This window comes from Solea senegalensis, linkage group LG3 (genome assembly GCF_019176455.1).
Source record: "Solea senegalensis isolate Sse05_10M linkage group LG3, IFAPA_SoseM_1, whole genome shotgun sequence".
Classification (NCBI taxonomy): domain Eukaryota; kingdom Metazoa; phylum Chordata; class Actinopteri; order Pleuronectiformes; family Soleidae; genus Solea; species Solea senegalensis.
Genome location: NC_058023.1, coordinates 7,361,363 through 7,385,418, shown reverse-complemented (window position 1 = coordinate 7,385,418; position 24,056 = coordinate 7,361,363). Strand labels below are relative to the sequence as shown.

Genomic DNA, 24,056 nt, shown 5'->3' with positions numbered 1-24,056 from the left:
CTGTGAAACTGTTAAATAACGTCTTCTGTGGCTCCACAGAAACTTTCACAAGTCTGAACAAGAAGAGGAAAAAGTGGCCAAACATCGGGCGCAATGTGACAAAACTAACAGGGCGGATAGAGTTTGAAAAATGTTGGTGTTTACCAGGCAGAGGGAGTCTAATAAAACATCATCAGCCAGCTGCATCATGGGAACAATTGGATACAGGGATGACTCATACAAGAGCTTAAATAACAATATACTTTGGCATGTCTAGCTTAAATTTCAACCACAGAAAAATCTTTCTTTTGGAAAGTCTCTAATTTTTCTGTCCCATTAAAGTCACCCCATGTTGTTTTCTTGTAAACAGAGCAAAGTTATGTTTACATCTTTTTTTTATAACCAGCGCAATTGGAGCCGACAGTCCTCTCTCTGCCTTTCGTTGCCGGCACATTGCCTGCATTTTATTAACCATACAGTAACTGCCCTACGGGATATCAGTGACGCACCAGGCCATCGTAGAATAAACAGACCAATCAGTGTTTGCATAATCTGGTTGCAGTAGCTTTGAAAAGGTCCAGTGTGTAATATGTAGGAGGGTTAATGGCAGAAATGAATGTATGTTTGCTTTAAAACAAAAAACTATTTCATATTTGCAGCCTTCTATACAGCGTTGATCCAGTTCACACATTTTTACAACAGCCTGAACGGACAAATCTTCCACATTGTGCACGACAACATGGAAGTTGATGACAAACACAGCAGTGAGGGCTGGAAAATCGGCAGTCTCAACACTCAAGGTCACTAATTTTCTACTAAGTTTCTGTAGCAGCATAGTCGTTTTAATGATCAACGCGTCCTACCTTTTTCTTGTTGGTTGGGCAGATGTAGAAACTGGTCACCACAATGGTTGTGCCTGGCATCAGGTTGAGTTTAGTGTAGGTGGTTCCGTAGTCTGAAGACCTGAATGGCAGACAGGAAAAAAAAAGGCAGACAGTTAGTCTGGAAATTTTTTAAATGAGAAGATAGTTCCTGCTCATTTCCCTTTTGCAATGGTCTCCCGAATCGCCCAATATCAGTGTGGAAGTGCATTATGGTAATGGCTTAGAGAATAGGACCTGTTCACAGTTCATTAGATTTTACAACTATTGTAGATTCTATTTCACCAAAGCTCAAATTGAAGTGACAGCAGCTACACGAGGAACCTTCACGCTGACAGAAACAGATTAAATCTGCAAAAACACTGAGGAAGGGCAACCTGCTTCTTTTCCTAACCTGCCCAGGAGGCCTTATATCAGCTCTGTGTTCACTATATTACCACTTTGTGGTCTGTGGTCTGAGCTTGGTGACAAATCAAAAATGGCTGGACAACCTGTCATTGCCACAACGATGCAAAAACAGCCTCAGGCCAGCAATGAAGTACTGGCCAGTGCTGAAATCTGTCAACTTTAGGAGCAGGTACCAAGTGCTGTGTTTGTCTGAGATTGATAACTCGCTGCTGGACGGTTTCAGCAGCCCGTCACAATCTCTGTCTCACTCACGAGGAAGAGTGAGGGTGACAGGTTTTCATATTGAAAAGGCTATTTACCCATCTATCTTCTAGGCATTAGCATAGCCATTAGCATTAATGTCCGTAGCAATCCTTACAGCCATTAATATTATTCAATAACAATAATAACAATTGATTCGAAAAGAGACTGATGTAAAAAAATGCAAGAGTAAGGACTGTTACATTAACATAATGGTGAAAAAACACAAGGCAACAACATCTAGCGATGACGAGAGTAAATGAATAACCATTTTTGAGCTGGTCAACAGCATAGACCAGTCTATGATCTGCTGGTCTATCCTGGTCTATGCTGGTCCATATTGATACAGCAGCATCATTATGCTGGTTCATGCAGGTCTATGTTGGTCTATGCTGGTCTACGCGGGTCCATAATGATCTATGTTGGTCTACGCTGGTACATGCAGATCTATGCTGGTCTTCGCTGGTCTATATTGATCTATGCTGGACCAGCAGCATCATTATGCTGGTCCATGCAGGTCTATGCTGGTCTATGCTGGTCTATATTGATCTATGCTGGTCTATGCTAGACCACCAGCATCATTATGCTGGTCTTTGCTGGTCTATGCTGTTCCATATTGATCTATGCTGGTCTATGCTAAACCACCATCATCACTATGCTGGTCTTTGCTGGTCTATGCAGACCCATGTTTGTTGATGCTGGTCCATCAGCATCATTTTGCTGGTCTTTGCCAGTTTATGCTGACCCATACTGGTCGATGCTGTTCTATGCTGGTCTACCAGTATGACCAGCATAGACCAGCATGGAAACTATGCTGGTCTGTGCTGATTTTTTCCAGCAGTGCACCCAGGATTAAAAATCCTGCGTTTACCCACTAATTTAGGAGCTAAAGGAGGCTCATGAAAGTAAATTGAACAAGTTCAGAAGAGGTTGTATTTTGAAGTTTCCACTGTGCAGTTTTCTTTCTTAGAGTTAATTTTAAAATCAATCTTAAAGCTCACAAGAAACTAAATGCAGCAGCATTTAGTCAGACGGTTGAGGGTTCAACAGGAGGGATCCAAGAAGCAGAGGTGTTGATGAAATAGAATGACAGGACAGCACGTCATATTGGTTAAGGACGAGAGGATTTACTCCTTCGCACAGTGGGGGCATCAACCACAATGAAACACAGACACAGCTAAAGCCCCTGCCAGGCCATTCAACACACCAAGAGTGCTCGATTAAAGCTGGAAAAATTGGAGTGGCATAGCAGGGGTTAGCTACTTCTCTGCGCTGCCATGACAAGTGTTTTCATCTTTCAGCTTGCTGGTTTAGATGCATCGTTTCACCGCGGATCACTTGGAGGACACGGGCTGATGTAGAGCTGATGCTTTCGTTACCTACTGGAGCTCAGCGCCGGTCTTAAAACCACAGAGGACTGGGACCTGGTCCAAGGATGGTAATAAACATGAAGTATTTCTCCCTGTCTCTGTCAACCAATGATTACCTTCATGACCGATTAATCTTTTGATTAATGACTGACCATAATATGTAAAAAAAATAATAATAATTAAAAGAAGAAAATTGTTAATCCATGTTTTCCCAAGCCTCAAGACAAGATTAATGTCATAGAGGAGCAAAAAAAGAAGCTGCAATCAGACAAATACTCTTCAGTTAATCAATGAATTGTTGCAGTCTGTAAACGCTGTATTTTAAAAGGGTCAAAAAGTGGCTATCATGAGATAGCATAACTACATGCAATAAATGTATTACTTATTGCAAATGTTTGAAGCTGCATTTGTTTTATTGTAATTGTTTTATTGACAATGATCAAAATCAGCATGCATTTGGACCTTCATCGCAAAGTGTGCTCTGGTTTTAGCTTCGCTTTGGTCACCGCCAACCATCCAGCACGGATAATATGAGGCACTTAAGCATTCAGACACTAAATGCAGCTGTTAACTTTGTCAAATGTTGGACATTCTGTGAGTTTATCAGCTGTTGATGATGTAAAGTGAGTTATATTTTTTACGTAACTCACTTCTCACCTTTATTAGTGCAGAAGTGAAACAAAACAGTCACAAACACTCTCCTATGGAGGCTGAAATGACTTCAGCCCTCAGATATAGACAAACAGTTGAATATTCTTTTAACTAATAAAAGTATAATAGATACATACGGATAAATCACCACATGATTTCACTTTCATACAAAGCACGGTAGGCGCATGTGTACTTTCACTGCTGTATTGCTGGATTACGTGGTAGAAACCAATGATAATCTCAGCTTGACACAGATGTCGGCAAAGCCTTCCTGCCATTTACATGTTCACAGTCGTTCATTAGCTGTAGTCTAATCACTGGCCATGGTTGGAGTGGGCCTTTTGCCCAGAAAGACGTTTCAACACCTGGATGCAGAGTATTCACCCTTCATGTCTCGTCTGTACTTGACACCTTCACAACCCTGCTAACTCCCCATGACACAAAAAAAATACAAAACGTGTTAGTTTTTGTAAAAATATTAAAACCCTAGTGACTCTTTTAGCCTTTGGTGGTAAATCATGTGGAAAAAACAAAGTGAAAGATGTTGGGGAATCACCGAGAGAAGTTGGGTAGTTGAGTAATGGAAGGATGTAATGCCACTAATAAGGCTAATTTGAGGTTTGGATGGAGGTTACGGCAGAGAGTCGGCAGCCCGAGCACCTTCTATGGCAAGAATAATGATGTGGAGTTAAATGGAGAGCCTGTTTTTGCAATGCAGACTTTTGGATTAATAGACTGGTAAGGAGTTATTGTAGATTAATGAGAAATAATTAGTGTTTAATTGGCAGGAGTTGGATGAAAAGGTGAATCAAAAGTACTCAAAAGTAGCCCTCAATCAGGTAATATAGTGTTTGGCTGTAGGAGGAAATGTTATACTGCTTCTGTGTGGAAGTGGAATGGAGCTAAAGTGAAAACCTATAATATCTTCTACATACATACCCTCAGAATCGAATAAATTAGTGATTCTGATACCAAAAACTGATACTGAGAGCATAAATCATGAACGATAAGGTTAAAAAATAGGAGAGGAACAACGAGAGAATGGAACGGGAGGGTGGAGAATGTGGACACGGAGGCGTCTGTGAGAGCAGATGTGACAGAGGCGAGAACTGCGCGGGTGAAATTGCATTTTCCGTGATGTGCTTGAGAACACAAAGAAATGTGGAGGCACTTTAGGGCAGCGACAGGTGCTGATACAGATTTAATGTCCTAATATGTCAAGGTAGCTCCCAGTGTCTGACGCCACAAAGGAAGACAAAGCTAGAGAAGTCGGGGGAACATGGGATGAGGTATACAGAAATACAGAGAAGTGGAGGGATGGGATTTGAGTAAAAAAAAAAAAAGGTTTCTAATTCGTTATGAGGTCATGTTAGCGAGTGATGAAGAATTACGATACCAAGGGCGTCGTTAAATTGGACTAAATCAATAGCATGTATGTATGATAAGTTTGAAAACTCAAGATTCTATGTGTAGATGGGCTGACTGAGTATTTATATGCGTAAATTGAGTGGTACGTTTATTGTACATTAAAAACAATGGATAAACAATGGTCATCATACAGGCTCAAATGCAACCGACAGCAGACAAGCCAGCAGGCTCAAACACGAGGTGAATGTGTCTCGACATGTCCATTTCAGCTGGAAGTCAAACACTTGACAGACAGCGTCAGTCTGAATCAGGGCAAGTCAGGTAGACGGCGAAACTGTTGTGCCTGCCGCGGAGACTCGCACAAATGCCCCCGGGGGCCCAACTGGAAATTGGAAGGCCAATAAGATGGAGGATTGAGCTTCAACCGCCTGTGGTGAATAATGTCAGAGCTCTCGATTATCCGCGCCTGTGTTAGCGCTGCCACAGAGGCACAAGGTTGTGAAAAATGATTTATTATACATGACACTGACAATCCTGATGAGAGTGACACTCAGCAGGGTTATTAGCTGCGCACCACAAAAAAAAAAAAAAACTGTGCCAAATGTTGAGTGGGTGAAACTCGGGTCACAGTAATCTAAGCTTTTCACATTTTTCTTTTTGAAAGAGTAGGGGAATTATCACAAGACAGGAGTGTTTGATTTATTACCGTACAGGTAATTGCCATGACTAGTGTTAAAAATGACTGCGGAGAATGGGCCACCGTCACCGTTAAAGCTGATTCACAGTTGTTAAAAGCAAAACACGTAAATACCACCTGCTCCAGAACTGTAAACCAGAGGAAAACACTTTAATGACAGAGATCGGGGATGAGGTATGATGCTAAGAAAAGAAAGGCATGTGCATCCATCTGCCTCCCACGTGGACAGGTCATCAATGTTGACCTCTGTCTGGCTCGCACCTCTTTTTTAAAAATGACCATTCTGCTTGACTGCATCTGTTTTGCACAGACCTTGGTCTGAACCATCCGTTTATTTGTTTCCTTCTCCTTGCAGCTGAGCGTTGGTTACAGTTGACAAAGCTCAGAGAGTCTCAGGTGGGCCCTGGACAAAGGTTTTATGGCCATCTGCTGTGGGCTGATTGTGTCGAAGCCCAACTTTATTGACAACGTAATGAACTGTAAAATGATACAACATGGCTTCCAGAGAGACTGACCACACGCTGCCAAGAGAGAAACTGCGGGAAAGTTGAGCGAAAACAAGTGCTCTTGGTAGAAAACGTGGTGATTTGCTCAACACTGTCCTTTTAAAGACTTCTGTGGCCCTTTGATGAGAGCCACAATGTCAGACGACTGATTTTTAACACAAAGCCTGAAAGTGTGAATGCGCCTCAGCTGTGAAAGCCTCTGTCTCAGCTTGGCAGAATAAGGTGTGAATAATGTGTCGATGGGGAAAAAGCAAAAGGACAAATGGTCAACTTCTCTCGCCCTCCGGGTGACAGTAGCAGAGGTGTCTGCCACGTCTCAGGGAAGACGTCACAATTCACAGTGTCTACAGAAAGGTGTTGAGGTTGAGACGCTAATGGCACAACTATAGACCAAAGAGAGAGTGGACGCTAGGCGTTCAATCTTCAACCCAAGTCCAACCAGTTGACAAGATGTGAGGTTAGATGAGATTCGTTATCCCCATGGTGTTTTATTTATTAAAATCCAGACACAGAAAGAACTTTCCCGTTGTGATCTTTTCCTTTTCCCACGGCATTGTTTAATGAAATGTCTTCATACACATGAGCCCCGCCTGAAATTACTCTAGGCCTGTTTGTTTTTACAGAAATACACTGAGATAAAGATGTGGAAGTTTACTAGGGATGGGACTCAGTATACAAAATCCCTGGATCGGATATCAGACAGATAAAATATGATACAATCCAAAAATCTTATTTGTTGCATGCTCCACTATGCATAGGCCTTAAAAGTGTTATAAAATGACTGTATCAGACCAATGTTGGTATCAGTAGTGGTATTGTCCCATCCCTACTGTTTACAAACTCCAAACGAAAGAAGACGATGATGCATATGAACGTCCTCCAGGAGCATGTTAAGGACATCCAAACCACCGAAGAGAAAGCCAATATGATACCAAACGTTTGGGGATTATCCTAAGGATGGTCTTTAAAAGAGCTGCATTTATAGTCCAACTTTCTCGTGGATGACTGAACTACTTGATATGAACATCCAGACACCCCGCCAAGGACAATTTCTTTATCCTCACTCTCCTTTTCGATTCATGGACATTAAAACACTATTTGGACACCTCGAGCTATGAGGAGAAAATATGTATTAAGGTTTTGACTTGAGGTCAATGTGCAGTGATCTTCACTTGCATGTCATTTTCATGTTTCTGTAATGCTAATTAGTGTTTACGAGACCTCAAAATTATGTCCTCAAAAGTCTCTTTTCTCCACAAGCCAAAAATATACAGTTGACCGTCATATAGGGAACACATTCAAGGCTAAATCAAAGAACTTTTCTTTTCAATATAACTTAAAAACAGTTCAACGATTGTCAAAAACCTTGGGGAGATAGTTTTAGCGCTCCGTCACTGATCGATTAATCATTAAGTGTTGCAGCCCTCGGCTTCACTAAATCATTCTTTTAACGTGAACATCAGAGACTCCCCACTGCTCATCAGCATTCCCCGTCCTCTCTCTCTCTCTCTCACACACATCTGTCACTTCCGGACAATTGCAGGGCACACTGTGGATCGTGAGCCCCGTCTTGTCCCTTTACCACTGCATCAACATGCCATTTGCGATGCCAAAGGACCTTGAAGGAATTGGCAGATGACACTGTACGGTCTTTTTAAAAGACGCTCTGATCAGAGGTGTCAGTCATGCAGTTACACCCACTTCTTCAACACCTACAAAAACACACACATATATATATACATATATATATACGTAAAACACAAGTACCAGGAGAAATAACCACAGTCCCTGGATCTCAGCAACAAAACAATATGGCTCTCCCAGTGAGCATAATTAGCAGAAGCGTAAACTGGAATCCTGCTGCTCACAACTAAGACCTGTCAGTGTGAACAAAGAGGACCTGCATATATTAATAATCAATTCCAAGTCATTTAGCTTGCATTGGAAATAAAGCAATACTTGGCCTTTGTGCTGAATAACCACCACATTTAACGAGGTACAGGAAAGCCGGGTGGTGGCAATGATGACAACTGCACAAAAATCATTATGTAATAATAAAAAAATAAAAAATAGGTAAGAAGAGGCATTATAAGGATAAGCCCCAGCTGTTATGATAAGTATCTTTCTATTACATCGTTTCCCACAAGGATAACGTTCCTATTCTCCTTTGTCTTCTTCTCTCAATTCTGGCAGGCTGTACACTTACTTTTTAAGTACAAAGTTCCACATTCTCAAATGTATTGTTTTGTCAACAGACTACATATTTATTGTCACAGAAGAGCCAAGGAAGCCGATCATTTGACTACTTGTTTGACTCATCACATTGAATCAGTCAGTGTCTGCAGTTAGTTATGGTTTTGAGTAGTTTTAAGACAAAATGTACTCATTTTAAAATGTGTTTACCATTTTACACGCTCTCATGGAACGCGTCGTTACTTTCTGTCACGAACATAAAAGGAAGTCACGTTCCGCTTCGCTGAAAACTTTGAACTGCCTTTGATAGCTTTGAATTGCCTTTCAAAGTTTCTGAACTGCCATGGGATAACAAGAGGAGGATACTGAGGAGATGAAGAGTTGGCGAAGATCTGGGATGAAGTACCTGGAACTGCGATAAAGAACATATATATGTGTGTGGATTGAGAACTTTGAATTGCAATGAGGAGCTCGTGGATGACAGCATTGCATCTCTCAGTGTACAGCCCGCCTGGAAATTTTGAGAAGACGACGTCGTGTCACTCTGAAATCTAAGTCAACTTCCCTAAGAGCTAGGGTGAGATTCATCTTTCCACAGATGGATATGGTGTTGATTTTGGTGAATTGCTTGCAGGAAGGAAGTGTGGCACACATGTTGATGAGGCATTGCCCTTTCTGAGTTACAAAGGAAGTATAGTCATTTTCAACTTGATATATTACCTCTTCCTTGTGTGACCACAATTCTTTTGTGCAAAATACATTTATGGTGTCCAGGGGTAGCAAACTCTACATGCTCGTGTCTTCTAATAATAGTTCAAGCAGGCTGTATACCAAGTGAATGTAGATGGTAATCCACAAACTTTCTTTGAAAAGGGCCTCCACAAGTTAAGAATCTTAACTGTTAATGTGTTAACTGACCGATGCTTTACTTGTAGATGCCGATCCCCAGAACCTATTGCTTCAGGAAGCGTCATCAAAGACCCCTCATCACTGGGCCGAGACTATGCTATTTCTGGATTATCGTTGCTGTGTTGCTTTTAACCTCACAGCCTTCCTACGGAGTAAGGATTCTCTCAAATTCTACAACCAAATATGCAGTTGTGGGAGACAGTGTGACCCTCAGCTGTCACTTCAGGCTTGCTCGTGAGGACTTGGGACACCTCGACATTGAATGGAGTATCAAGCCTTTGAATATCAGCGAAGAGGAAACCACTGTAGCCATGTGCGTTGATAATCGCATATATGAAGATTATTATCCATTCAAGGACAGAGCCAAGTTTGTGTCTCCTGACCCCGCAAGCGGCAATGCTTCGATCGTCATCAAAGAGCTGAGACCTACAGACTCGGCCATCTACCAATGCAAGGTTCGAAAACTCAACAGATTCAGCAGCATTCGCATTAACCTGACGGTAAAGGCGAGGCCAGCTAAACCCAAATGCTACGTGAAGTCTAAGGCCTTGGAGCCTTGTGAGGTGGTACTTGGGTGTACGACAACAGAAGCCAGCACCCCCATTCTGTACAGATGGGTCAAAGAAAACACAGAGAATCTCCTTCCAGTTGATGCCTTCGCGGATTCACACAACGGTGACCTGCTCTTAAACCAAGACATCCAGGGAACATACATCTGTACAGTTCATAGCTTTATGGGGGCGGAGACGTGTGCAGTTGAGCTGGAGTCATGTAACACTGACGCAAACACAGTGACATTACTCGCTGTGCTCGCCATGTTCCTAATCTTTCCCACCGTAGCCATCGTCGTAGCCTGCTGCTGTAAAAGAAATGATATGCATTTCGGAAACGAGATCCTGGAAGACTGCTCTCCTCCCAACAAAATGCTGCCGATGGAGTGACTAGGAGAATGGAGAATGTGCCGCACGCAATACAATAGAAGTCAGTATATGTAAATATGGAAGTCATCACATTTAAAAAGCCAAAATGATGTCATTGTGAATGTTGAAAAAAGTTGAATGTTCTTTTTATCAATTACTATAAAGCAGGAAAGCAGGATCCTTGAGGATAGTGTGTTTCGTGAAAACGAGAGATGAAACACTTGCTGTGTGTCATCGAGGAAGCAGGTTAAAAGTTAAATAATTACTGCACATACACTGACACTGTCAAATTGTGCATTTATGTCTTGTTATGTTGTCCATATGACATTTAGGGGCAGGTGAATTTAGTTATTAACTGAAGCAGACAGTGTGTACAAAGATAGATAATATTTGTACATGTATATGAGTACTTTAGACGTGGGCAAAGATGAGAAAACAGGTACAAAGTTAACGGAATCATTACGCGCATACTGACGTTATCAAACTGCTCTTGTTATTTTCCATTCAATATTGTTTAATAAAATTACATTTGGTTGTTCAGAGGAGTCTTGTGTTTCTGTTTTTTTGGGAAATAGTGATGAAAATAATATGCAACTGCTTAGTGTCACTGGAGACATATTTTTGTTCCCATGAAAGACATGGTCACTGTTGGTTTAATTCTCAAATCTTGGAGTCACGCACAAATCTATGGATCTTGGAATTCTGAAAACAAAAATTCTAAAAAAAGAAAAATACAACAGAATGAAAATTCGATGTTGATACATGTGAATGGAAAAGTCTGTGTCATTTCAAAGACTTTTTTTTTAACAACAGAGTGAACGACCAGCCTTATTCCAAGTACATATGGAGGCCTGCCGATTGTTGCATCATCATGACATGAAGCTGTGTCTCTTAAATTACATAAAATCGTGAGTTATCGAGCCATAAAGTAGTTCCATATTCTGACTGGCGACCTGTCCAGGGTGTACTTCACCTTTACCCTGTGCCACCCAGGATTGCCTCCAGTGACATTCTATATATACACATGTATATACATATGTATATACTGTAAATCTTTCCAAATTTCAATAACTAATTCCAATACTTAAAAAATCTGTTCAAAGGCGATTGATGACATAATGACATCATCTGGTGTCAATGAACTTAAAAGCTTCCAGCAGCAGAAACATTATGGATGCAGACTGCCGTGAAACACCCGAGTAGTAGAAAAAGAAGGAAAGCGCAAGAATAAAAGGAAAAAGAAATTCGTACCGCTTGCTGTAAATGATCATTCTTAGAAGATAACCACTTTGCGAAGCACTTCAACCCAGCTCAGACACAGACTTTACATAAAGTGAGTTCCACACTATTTGTACCATTAAAAAGAAATGGAAGACACTACATACATGCACCTAAATACATGGGCTGCCAGACAGCCCAGAGGTTTAAGAAAGGACCACTACATGCAAGGACAGGCCCAACGTCAAGAAAATAGGAATCACAACAGGAAGCCGCCCAAATACCTCGAGGAACTACACTGGAGAATCCGACTTTGCCAAGAGTTGAGGGAAACAAGGCGACAGCTGGCCAAAGAGAAATCCTTAAAAGAAATTTACAAGAAAAAGGAAAAAGAAACGCGACAGGAGCTCGAGAGGCTGCAGAAGTACAGTAGCGCGGAAACTCTTCATGCCACAAAGACTGCCGATATTCTGGTGAGCAAAACCACCAAGAGGAAGAATTCAGACCTTTATAAAAATTGCAAAATCAGCGTGGACAACTTGAAGTCTGAGCTCCAACAAGAAAAGGAGAAAAACATAGATCTCCAAAAACAACTGGACACACTGTTTCTACCAATATACGCTAAATACCCAGAGGTCATGCTGCATGCCAATGACCTCCAGGATGACATAGGCGAGGTAGATGTGGCCGATGCAGACATACTGGCCAGAAACTTGCAACTGGTCCAAAACTTGAGATCCAGTAAGGAGATCCAATATCAAAAGATGGAGGAGGAGCTGAAGTCTAAGAGGGAGAGAAACAAATGTTTCCAAGAAGATATGGAGGGACTGAGAGCTTCATACCAAAGGATCCTCACAATCAGTGAGCCTGCAGACAGACTTGAGTCTGAGCCAGAGGAACAAGCCATGTCTGATGCAGAACCTAATCCAACACTTGAGAATGAAGCAGGAAGTTCTCCATTAGTCTGATCCCCCCAAGACCATAATAGCAGTGTTTCCCCAACATGTTATTTAAGGACCCACAAACTATTGAAACTATGCTGGCCCAGTTCAAAATGAAAATGTTTCATATTTATCTGACTTTTACTGCAAAATAACACCTAAATATGAATATTATTTTTGAATAGATAAGCCAATCATAAAATAATTTTATGCATGACATTAAATAAATCTAAATGAAAGCCCCCTAAATAGAATACAACCAAATATGAATATATAGAAATGTAAAGTAATTATACCGTGTGTACAGTATATACTATATATATTTTATATAACATGTGAAACAGAATAAATGAAAAAGAACAAAAAGGCTATAATACCATTGTAAAAGTTAGGCCAGAATCATACTTTCTGTGTCTGTGAGTCTGCAGAGGTACGTTAAGGTCGCGGTGACAGAAATGTTGTCAACCTCTCGCAGCAGTGTATGCATGTATGCTACACAAACGTACGCAAGCATCCGTTCTCTTTGTGATATATGGCCCAGTACCCAACTGACTCCACATGTGGCACTTTCCACTCCAGTTATTTCTCTTCTGGCCAGAAAAGAGACTACAAAGAAGGAGGCAATCACGGACACTTGGCAAGGTCCAAGTGTCCGTGAGAAGAAGACTTTAATTTTTATTATGAACAGAACTGTAGCCACTTACACGTAGGCCTCAGTAAGAGGCTAAAAATGACAAGCGACATCAAACAGCCACAGGGTCACAGATATTTGTCACCTGTACAGATGTTAGCTGACAACCTGCTTACACCACTGTTCATTTTCTATTTTCTTTGGGGTTAATCTTGGTAAGCTCTCACTCCTGTGTTATATATAAGAAAGTTTAGCTTCACATAGACACACAGATCCGAATTATTCTACCTCAAATGAAACAATTAAGTGCCAAAATAATTAATCCATTCCCAATCCATTTCTGGGTCAACTGGGGTTAACAGACAACTACTTGATAGTTTAAATCAACTGTATTCAATCGCTTCTAAACAAACAAACCAGGCATATTTCAGTCAGTTGAAATAGTAAATAAACAAATGACCATAATAACAGTACAAACTGGAAAATTTCATCGGTGTCCTCAGTTGTCTGACTTTTATGTCAGTGTTCAGCAACATAATATGTCTTTCATATCGTGACACCAAAGCCACAGAGAATGATCTGTCTCCACAGAACTGACCAAAAAGGACCCTCAGCAGCCTCAATCCAGCTGCTAAGGGGAACATAGAAGGCCAATTGGAAATGGGTACAGAGACTCAGCAAGCTAGGGCAAAACAGGAAGACCAACAAACAAGTGGGACACATGAAGACCAGAAAGGGAGGGGGACCGACAAGCTAAAGGGACACGCAACGCTCAGCAAGTGAGGGCGACACTGGAGCCTCTGCAGCAGAGAGCAGAACCACGGAGTGTGGCGGACACAGCAAGACCGACAAAAATGGGGGATGGAGGACATGGAAAGTTCAGCAGGTGAAGGGGACATGGGAGGTCCAGCAAGTGAAAAAATGGATAGGCTTCATGTTGGTGATTGTACCACTTCAAGTTCAGGCATGGAATGGCTTCTGGTTGAGTAATCCACACTATCCTTTTTCTATATTTATTATTTCCCACATTTTTTGTTATAAACTTCTCCCACATTTTTTTATTGCCCATTCTGGTAGAGTTTGAACATCCACATTTCAATTTCACAGACTGACAGTGCATGGGTTTTCAAGGGACAAAAGATCCAGACGGGTGGGTAGAGGAAAACAGTATCTGAGTATTTATAATGGAAGTGGAAACAGCAGAAGGGACAGACAGACTTCAACAGCCAACGTTTTCTCTAGAGTCTGTGCAAAGGACAGACAGGATGAGGCACTACAGAGAAGAAGCAAAGACCAAGACCAAAGAAGTTGGTACCATCAACAATGAACTAGAGCCCAAGATTAGGCTGCAAGTTGGATTCATTTTATTTAACCTTTGATTTACTAAGAAGTCACATTGAGATAAAAGTACTTTTCACAGGTTGCCAATAAAAGCAGTCGCATCATATGTATGATTGGACAACAAACTGCAGTAGACAACAAGTATGATGTAATATCGATATAGATAGACATAGCACAAGGCAGTAATAATTAGGCAATCATTTGTCTGCAACACTGAGGAAGTCATCAGAAAAAAAAAACTAGGCTGAGTGTCATAAAATAAAACATTTAAACAAAAAGAAGTTGTGGGCTGTCCAATGCTCAGTAGAATATCTGTTGAAGCGTTATATTGTGTTTATTGCTCTTTTTTTTTTTGCAATTACAGTTTGGGGATGTTGGGCTCAACACACTTGACCGTCACACCTAACAAAGTACTGCACGTTAATGCATCACAGTTATAGGTGAGGAAACACAAACAATACAATACAATAGACCACACTATGGTACAGTAGACCACACTACAGAACTGTTTTGGACCAACAGTTAAGAGACAAATGTCTAAATGCAGACAGTGACTGGCTGAGAATAAAGGAATTAGGCTTTTAACCCGGAAGGTTGCTGGTTCAATCCCCGGACAGTGCTGCCTACTAATGGTGTGTAATAAGTATTGGGTTTAATGCAGAGGACTAATTCACTTTCACTATTCGTTGTGGGCACAGAAATGAATAATTCTAATTCGATCACATTGTGTGACAAAATATGACAATGTGTGGCTTGAGAGGACTGTTTTCTTGCTTGCTCAACATTTAAAAGTGTTGCGAGATGGAGTTCAAAGCCGGTTTTACTCGGCCTCTTGCTCCTGACTGAGATTAAACACTTCTTAGAAGCTTCTCCTCAGTCTTCCAGCTCTAATTCGGTTAAGCCGTGACTCAACCTCCCGTACAAAGACGCCCTAAAACACCCCCCCCCATGCACTTCCATACAGCATCCACGCTGAAATCCTCCGTCCATCCATGTCCCAGCTGAATCGAAGGAGAGCGGGCAGTAAATGGGAGACATTTATCTTGATGGCATCCCAATCTGTATCTTTGATGACATGCTCCCTGAACACACACACACACACTCCTGGACATGAGGCAATAGTGTGCTTATGTGCAGTCGATCTGTTAGATTTTGTCGTTTATGTGTCAGAGTTAGAGTGAGCAGCAAGAAGCAGACAAAAGGAGCAAATCTGCCCACTGAACTTGGCTGTGAATCCCTAAACAGGCGAAGCTGTTCACAGACAGGATAGCAGCTACAGCCTCTTCTCTCTCTCTCCCTCTATGTCTTTGCCATTTCAATCAATCTATTCTACAGATGATCCCATCACCCTCTCCACACGTTGTCTGATGTCTACATAACCTCACATAGACAGGGATGCACGCACGCACAACAACTACAAAGACAAAGGGATGCTGTTGAGCTTAATTGCATTTATTGGAACAGATGTCTCTCTCTTCCTTTTCCTCAGGCTTATGGAAAATGAAAATTCCACGACTGATCTCATACGGATGATTAAAAAGAGACAACATGCTCATAAATTAGAGCTCTAATGCTAATGCTCTAAGAAGGGTTGCGCTGTTTTTCCAGCTTTAAAGGCAAGTTACTGGCATGACGCTAAGTCAAGAGGAGTAAGTGAAGACGAGTACAGAACCTATATGATCATTTTCAAAGGCAAACCCTATGTTTTACATTGAAGACAACGCTCCCCGTGTGAGTAACAGCCATGACGCACTGCACACGCAACCAAGTGTGGCCTGGGCTCATCAGTTTGATTAAAGGCAACGGATCCAAACCCCTCTCCATCACCCGATTCTCCCCCCCCTCTGCGGCTCCTGACATCAAAGAGCGGCAGGCTGCTGCGGTCCCACCTGGCGTGGAACCGTGCGCGGCTCCATGCTGATAGCGCGCTCGCCAAGTGCCGCGGGGCATCGCCGCGGAGAGGCCAACACCGCTGCCTCGCTCTCAGCGATCAAGAGCACAGACGTGGATGTTTAAAGACAATGACACGTCTCATCACCAGAGACCTTCACTAATGAGTGGGATATGATGCCATGCGGAAACAGGGGGCTCAGCAGTTTTTTTTTAAAGATTCAGACTCAAACACTAATTGAATTCATTATGAATTTATGATACTAATAAAAAAACAGCCTTTATAGGTATTTTTGCCGCATAGGTTCAGGTCTGTTCGGGGCTTTAATGTCCCTCAAGGGGAAATTTGTCTTGCTGTTGTCGGTGCAAAAACATCTGCAAAATAACAATTGTGGTTGCCTGCCGCCATAATATGAAAGAAAAAACCCTTACCTTAACTCTAACTCTCTATGGATTTTATTAGAATAACTACTAAAAAAATAAATACTTATTTTTATAGCGGCGTAGTAAACAAGTAACAGCTTCTTCTGCGATAAACCAAACCTTTACTCTTAAATTCCAGCATTTTGACCTTTGTCTTCAAGAAGGAGAGGCCTGACGGGATTATCATACGCCCACACATGCCTGGAGGTCAGAGGTCATCCCTCACGGGAGAGACGCCACGCGCCAAAGTCAGACAGACCAATTCATCACAGTAAGCGACTGTGACAAGATCCAGAGACTAATCAGCCGTTACGGATTGCCGTTAGTTTGACTGTCCCACAATCTGGAGTTTATTTAATACGGACTCGAATCTGAAATCTCAGTGTGATTGGAAGATTTTTACGAATGTTTTGATAGTGGTATGTATCATTAGATAGTAAATCAATGTGAATTGACAGCTTTTAAATTTTTTTAGCAAAATTTCACAGAAATGATGCCTTTACTGCACAAATAATGTAATTGACTTTGCATTTATGTCATATATTGATTGGTTTCAAGGAAAACAAAAACAAACAACAGGAGATCAAATCATTTACATAATTTTGCACCAATCCATATCATCAAACAAACACTGGAAATGTTTCCCGTTGCCTACCTCACAGGGAGAGCGAGGCAGATGGCGGCTTCAGTAAGTGAGCTGATAACACCAGTGAGAAGCGAGCGGCTTCCCAGGAGGCCGAGCGGCACACTGCTGCGCGTTCTCATCTCCTAATCATCTGTCACCCCCCACACTCACACAAACACTCCTACACTCTTGTGTACATTAAATTCCGTTCTGCACTTCAGATATCGGTTGCAATAAGTCACATTTACTGTAAATCAACACAAGACTGAGCGGTTGTGTGATTTGGTCGGGTTCACCCCAGGTTTTCCCAGCACATCCATCTATTTTTTTCTGAGGCGCTGACACCTCCATGCATCACGATAAAGCACATACATCTTTTTAATAAATAAAATGCAACCGGAATGGCTTCTAAATGTCTAAATGTCACACTGCAATGAACGTGTTTACAGGCCAATAAAGCAATCCCAACTCACGGGGCGATCTTTATTGCGTGGCGCCTGCGTTCAGCGGGAGCAGATTGTGTGGTTGTGAGAGCACTGGAATCCACAAACCCCGACTATTAATATCTCTCCGGGTTGAGATGCCATTAAAACACTGCTGGAAGGATTTGACCCAACGCTGGCAGGGGGCGCTAGTGGCAGAACAGCAGAAAAGAGACATTTTCATATGGACTGTGTGTGTGTGTGTGTGTGTGTGTGTGTGTGTGTGTGTGGTTCATAAGACACAGTGACTGCAGTGGAGTGAGACTGGAGCGGCCAGGCTCATACATAAGTCAAGGTCCCAGCGTGGGAAGCAAAACGTCTTCTATTGTTTGCTTCACTTTGACATACAAGGCTGTGATGCAAGACTTTCCCTCTCTATCCTCACAGAACACTGACTTTCATTTTTATTTTTCTGGAGAAAATTGTCCTGTTGAGGACACATATCCATTTTAAATCAAGGCTGAATTATTTTATTACTATTATTATGATTGTTGTTTCTCTTTGTCACCTGCAACCAGGTATGATATCAGCTGTCACTCACACTGGTGTCCACTCGTCCTCTTCATGGGAACATCATTTTAACTAAGTGACTGCACAGGAAAATGCTGGTGAAAAGGAAAAGTTGGTGAAATGCACACTGTTATTAGAAGAGTCACTAGAAGGAAAGCAAACTTTTAATCGTGATTAATCTAGATGAACGAATTTCAAAATGTGACATGAATTATTAGTCGTCAAGTGAGAATAGGCTCATATTTCCATAGATGTTCCATTCAAGTTCTGCCCCCTGCTGGCTATGCACTACATTCTTACTTCCTGACTGTCTTCATAAAGGAAACTGGAAGATTCCATACATTGTATGTTGTTCCTCCCCTCATTACTGCCAGTTAAGGTTAACGTGGAGCTGTCCATGGTGCTGAGGATTTCCCTCCACTGCTGCCAGCCTGACTCAACACCCTGTCCGCACCACATTGGCTCATTTTATTCCCAGCCTGCACTTCCAGCCTGTGCCGTATTATCACCCTTCTTGCCCACTGTTGCTTTATATATGTATATATGTATACACATATATATATATATATATATGTATATATATATATATATATATATATATATACATATGTATATATATATATACATATATGAAAACACATTCAAATTCAAATGTGTCCACGTTTGCTCGCCCTTGGCTAAATGTGCCGCTGCTGTTCACCGGACCCAAACGGAGGCGGCGATCTCATTTGTGTAATTGCATTTAAAAGCGCACTTGCCTCCTCATCGGACTCGTGGACATATAATGCCCTAATTTGCCGACAGCAAAGTTTCTGCTGTGTGAAGTAATAAGATAAAGAGAGTTGTTGGCATGGGATCAAAAGTGACATCAACTGATGGGACGAGACGCATCCATCCCGGGAAGTATAAATCAGACGGGAGAGTGCGGCATGTGAAACTACGCCTGCGATGAGGAAGAGAGAGGAGGTGAAGAACCTCGAGACAGAAAAGCGTTAAAAGTGAAGACATGGATCATCACAGAGCAGGAAGAGAGAGACACGGCCCACGGGGGAGAACCTGTGGTGAGACTGAGGATGTGAGCGTGGGCAGGGAGGTCAAACAAACACGTTAGCACACTAAAAACTTATGTCCAGATAGAGAGAAGGAGATCAAACGCAGCTGCAGTTGTCTTATCGCGCTGTAATGTATTGATAAATTTGTGCAAGTTCAACAAACAGTCAACCAAAACTAACATCTACTTTCATCCAAAAACAGTCATTTGCAATTACAGCAATGTATTCCTGCTTTAAAAATGGGATTTTTATAAAAAATATACATATTTAAAATCCCCAAAAAACAGCCCGATCATCACCACTATGTCTATATTTTATGTCTAGAAGCTCATTATCACGATACATAAGTGTCAAACGGGTCGATAATGAACTATCAAATGATAATATACCAGAAAGTTGAAGATCGACGTTTGGTTGAAGGATCTAAAAGTATATCATTCGCAGAATTCTGCCATATGGATTACCATATATTCAACCCTTTTATGACCGTCAAGATAATAAGGGTTTAGATTTATTTTGATTTTATGGCTGTAGAATTGTCAAATAAATGTTGATGATTGAGTGCTTTTTTTCCAAGATAAAAATAGTCACTTTTGATATCTGGCAGTTATTCAACCGTTGAGGAATTACGACACTGAAAAGCTGACGTCACAAACAAACAAGTATGCAGCTTCATTCGTAGATGTTTGTTTTAGACGATTCCGAATGAAATCCCAAGGGAAACCAGAATCCAAAGAGATTCATACAGTTTACTCGCTCACCTGCGTGTATCTGTTTATTAAACATGGCAGGTTCTCTTAGTCTGTCACCTCACTTCGTTTTAATGACGCGCTGCTTGAATCAACACAGCAGACCACAGCAAAACCACTGATGGCAGGGTTAACACAACACAAACACACACACTGCTGCACAGTCAACTGTAAATAAGCCAATTAATGCATCTCTGTGGGCCTGCTAGGAAAGGGACAGTCAGTACCACCTGTGAATATGTGGCCTGTATATGTGTGTGTGTGTGTGTGTGTGTGTGTTTGGTCCTCACAACTGCTGGACTGCTCTTGACTCCAGAAAGACAAGAAAGCATGTGTGTGTGTGAGTTTGTGTTTTTTGCATGTGCGTCTTCACCTTGTGTTCGCTCTGATCTCTAAATCATGCGAGGTGTTGAATCAAGCCACAGGAGGCCTCGGCTGTGCGCATGTTAATGTGTGACTTTACATTCGTCATATATGCAAAATGTACAGTGTTCATGGATTCATCAGATTGTGGATCAATGACAGACAGGGTCTCCTTTAAGGTCCACAAACGTGTGTCTGTCAGTGCGTTTACATGCATGTTGAAAGTCCGATCGTAGTTGGACTGAGACACTAACTTGGTTTTCTCAATGTCATGTGAACACATTAGTCCGACTAAAATCGAGCTAGTCTTAGTCGGACTAACATACCTGGATAATGTGATTCATAGTCTGATTACTCCTGCATGTATACGCTTAGTCGGACTAACAATAACTTGGTTTTCTCAATGTCACGTGAACACATTAGTCCGACTAAAATCAAGCTAGTCTTAGTCAGACTAACATACCTGGATAATGCAATTCATAGTCCGATTACTCCTGCATGTATACGCTTAGTCGGACTGGAGTGGGACTTGGCATTCTGCACGCGCACCAACATTTCCACCCCAGGAGACAAATAAACTGATACGGCGATTTTCTCCTCCCCATGTACTGTATATTCGGACTCACGAGTTGTCCAGTTGCCTGTCTTAGTTGGACTATGGCCTTAGCTTGATTAAAGACACTTATACAGTCTCCTCAAGCCACCAAAAAGGATTACAAGAAGTTTCACAAAAAATGAACCTTTGCTATTGCACCCTCACTTATTTCAAAAGCAGGCCCCGTCAACAAAATGACATTATTTTGTTGCTGCCTGTCTCCCGAGCCTGTGATTTGGCTAAAGTGGCAGCTAATCAAATCAGCCAATCTGCTTCCTGCCGGGCGGCTGCTTCTAGAACCTAATGGAGACGCACCTTGATTTCATTTAAAAGCTGTTGCTCCTCATTTCTCAACACAAGGGCGGACCGAATAACAAGGAGAGCCAACATCCACTGCCACTGTGTCACATTCAATCACAATTTTTAAAAAAAAGTGTGTGAGTAATTGTGCGAACAAAATGTTTAAGCCTGGATTCTCGCTATAATTGAGGCTTCAGTACAGCAGGGGTGTGTTTTCAGCAATAGCTCCTGATTACCTTCCTCAGATTATAATGTTCACTTGACCAGCACATTTAATTGTTCCATTAGCGGTGACTCAAACTTCTCAAAAGGGATTTTGATTAACAAGGCCGTAAAAAAAAGTGCACAGGTCATGTTAGTATGAGTCCATAAACTCCTAATAAAGCAGGTATAGGCGACTCATTGTTGGCCATATATCACGATAACGTTTAAGCATAATGTAATTCAAGTCATGTGAGAGAAGCCTCTGTAGTGAGTGACAGAGACGCAATTTAAACACGACTCAATGCCACCGGTTTATGTTAACGACACGCTTTGCACCGTCGCGATTCGTCCTTGTGACACAAAATTGGTCCATCTGTCTCGATTTGTGTGAAGGTCTTTTTCAGAAACGGGGATTCAGCTCAACCGTATGCGCGGATCGTGAAATGCTGACTCCACCACCCAAAAAAAATCCCAATCCAACTTTATTTATAAAGCACCTTGAAAACAACAACAGCTGAAACAAAGGGGCCGTACAGAAGAGATAAATACACACCTAAGATGTAATACACCTAAGAACGAACAATAAAACCAATGTTAAAGTGAACTCTAAAGTGCACGGGCAGCCAGTGGAGTGAGGCTAAAATAGGTGTTATGTGTTCCAGTTAAAAGACGCGCAGCAGCATTCTGGACATCTGACTGACTCCAGGCAAGACGTAGTAAAGGCATGGATTACTGTCTCAAAATGCTATTAGCAAAGGATAGATATTTACCTTTGCCAACTGTCTTAAGTAAAAACAAATAAAGGTGGACTTCGCTACTGCACCAGTGTACTGATGGTCCAATTTAAAATCGCGTCTTGCCCTCGCACACACACTGTAAATGGCTGGAGTGATTCGGCAGTGAACTGCGGTGAGGTTTGACCTACTGTATCACACATGTTTATGTGAACGGCGCTTGTGTTTGCAGACGCTCCGCACAACACTTTCAAACCACACAGGAAAACACACACAGATGCTCTCTCTCTGTCTGTGTCTGAGTACCCTCTCCATCGCGCTGCCTCTCTCAGTTAAGGCTGAAGAGGCTTTTTGTAGCCTTGAAATAAGCAGCCTTTCACAGAGTGGCAGACAGAGAGCACCCACGAGGGAGAGCCTGGATGGGTACGGGCTGAGTGCAAGGTGAGAGGGCTTGGGGTCCAAGTGTCTGACTGGATTAGGCTCCGGTTGAAAGAGTGTTCGCGGAGGTCACGGCGAGGTGAAACCTCTGGCTCTGGGGACAGCGCGGATACACAGGGCCAGCCTGGCATGCTGCCACGATGTCCAGACATGGAGAGGGTAAAGGGACAAGGAGGGGTTAGACGTGGGTAGATGGAGGTTGGTGAGTGTTTAAGAGTGTGCTACCAGGTAGATATTATAGATTGAGCCACGTTATTTTTATTTTATTTTGGTAAGGACTAATAGTAGGAAAGATGCTCAACCTCTACTTCTATTGGTCCAGTCAGGAAAAGCAGATTTGTGACTGGAGGGAGTGTAACATCAGACAGATACAGTGAAAGTTCAATACGGTTATCTGCAACCGAGGGGGGAATTTTATGGATCGGATTTGTGGCGAGTGAGCTGCTTTTGGACGTGTCTCGGCCCGGATTTAAAAAATTGGAATGCTCCCTCACGAAGGAGATGGCGAGCCACCTGTGAACCCATCACCTCCTCACCACAAGGAAGTGGATGAAGGCTATAACCCCTGTCCATCTTCACCTAGACTACAACTAATTGAGCAGGAACTGACCTGAAGGAACGTAAGGATCCTGAGACTCTTACCAAGGAACGTTTAACCAGTTTTGCAGAAGGGTTACACTGTTAAAAATTGTTGCACTAATGCATTCATCGCATATGCTAATTGTTTCTCATACCTTGAGTTACATGTTTGTGTCCTTTTCCTAAGCCCTCCTCACCTGAAGAGCAGCTTGTCTAGATTCAGAGGAGTCTGCTGAAGGATTTCTATAGCATCCACTCCAACATGGGTTTTTTACTCTATACGATTTACAACTTGTAATCGGACGAGTTCTTTAAACACAAATTACAGAGCAGGATGAATATGTCACCACCTGGATTCCCATCTTTGATCTTTCCGCGTCTTTAATTCCGGTGTGTGTGTGTGCGCGGCTGTCTCTCCTTAAAACTCTCTCTAAAAACCTACTTCCTCCCCCTTCTCTCTCATCCCCGGCTTGCTTTTATTGGATTCCCTAATCTTTATCCCCACACACACACACACATACACACACACACTTGACCCCCTTACTGCCTCTGTGTCTTGAAGCCATCAGGTAGCTCGGTCTGGTCATCAAGGGCAGGGACTGTGTCGCGGTTAGAGGCCAGACAAACTGGAGAATATTAGGGAAAGTGGAGATTTATGGGCCAAGGTGCAGTTGCTGAAGGCTTAATAGAGTGCAGATGTAGTGAGGCAGGGGACGACTGCTTCACTCGGTACACACACACACACACACACACACACAGTGACCTGAACTTTTGCTTGATAATATCAGGCAGAGGTGGATTGTTCATACTGAGATTATGTCATTTTACATGCTAGGGTACAAAACTGTAGCGATGGAGC

General features: G+C 42.1%; 1 protein-coding gene across 1 annotated transcript in view; it reads right to left on the bottom strand.

Moving 5' to 3' along the window:
- The window catches only part of sorcs2 (sortilin-related VPS10 domain containing receptor 2), a 184,245-nt gene that overhangs the window by 128,567 nt on the left and 31,622 nt on the right, over positions 1 to 24,056 (bottom strand). Inside the window, exon 4 of the mRNA XM_044020616.1 lies at positions 843 to 942. Coding sequence (XP_043876551.1) covers positions 843 to 942 — 100 coding nt within the window. The remainder of the gene's footprint in view (positions 1 to 842; positions 943 to 24,056) is intronic.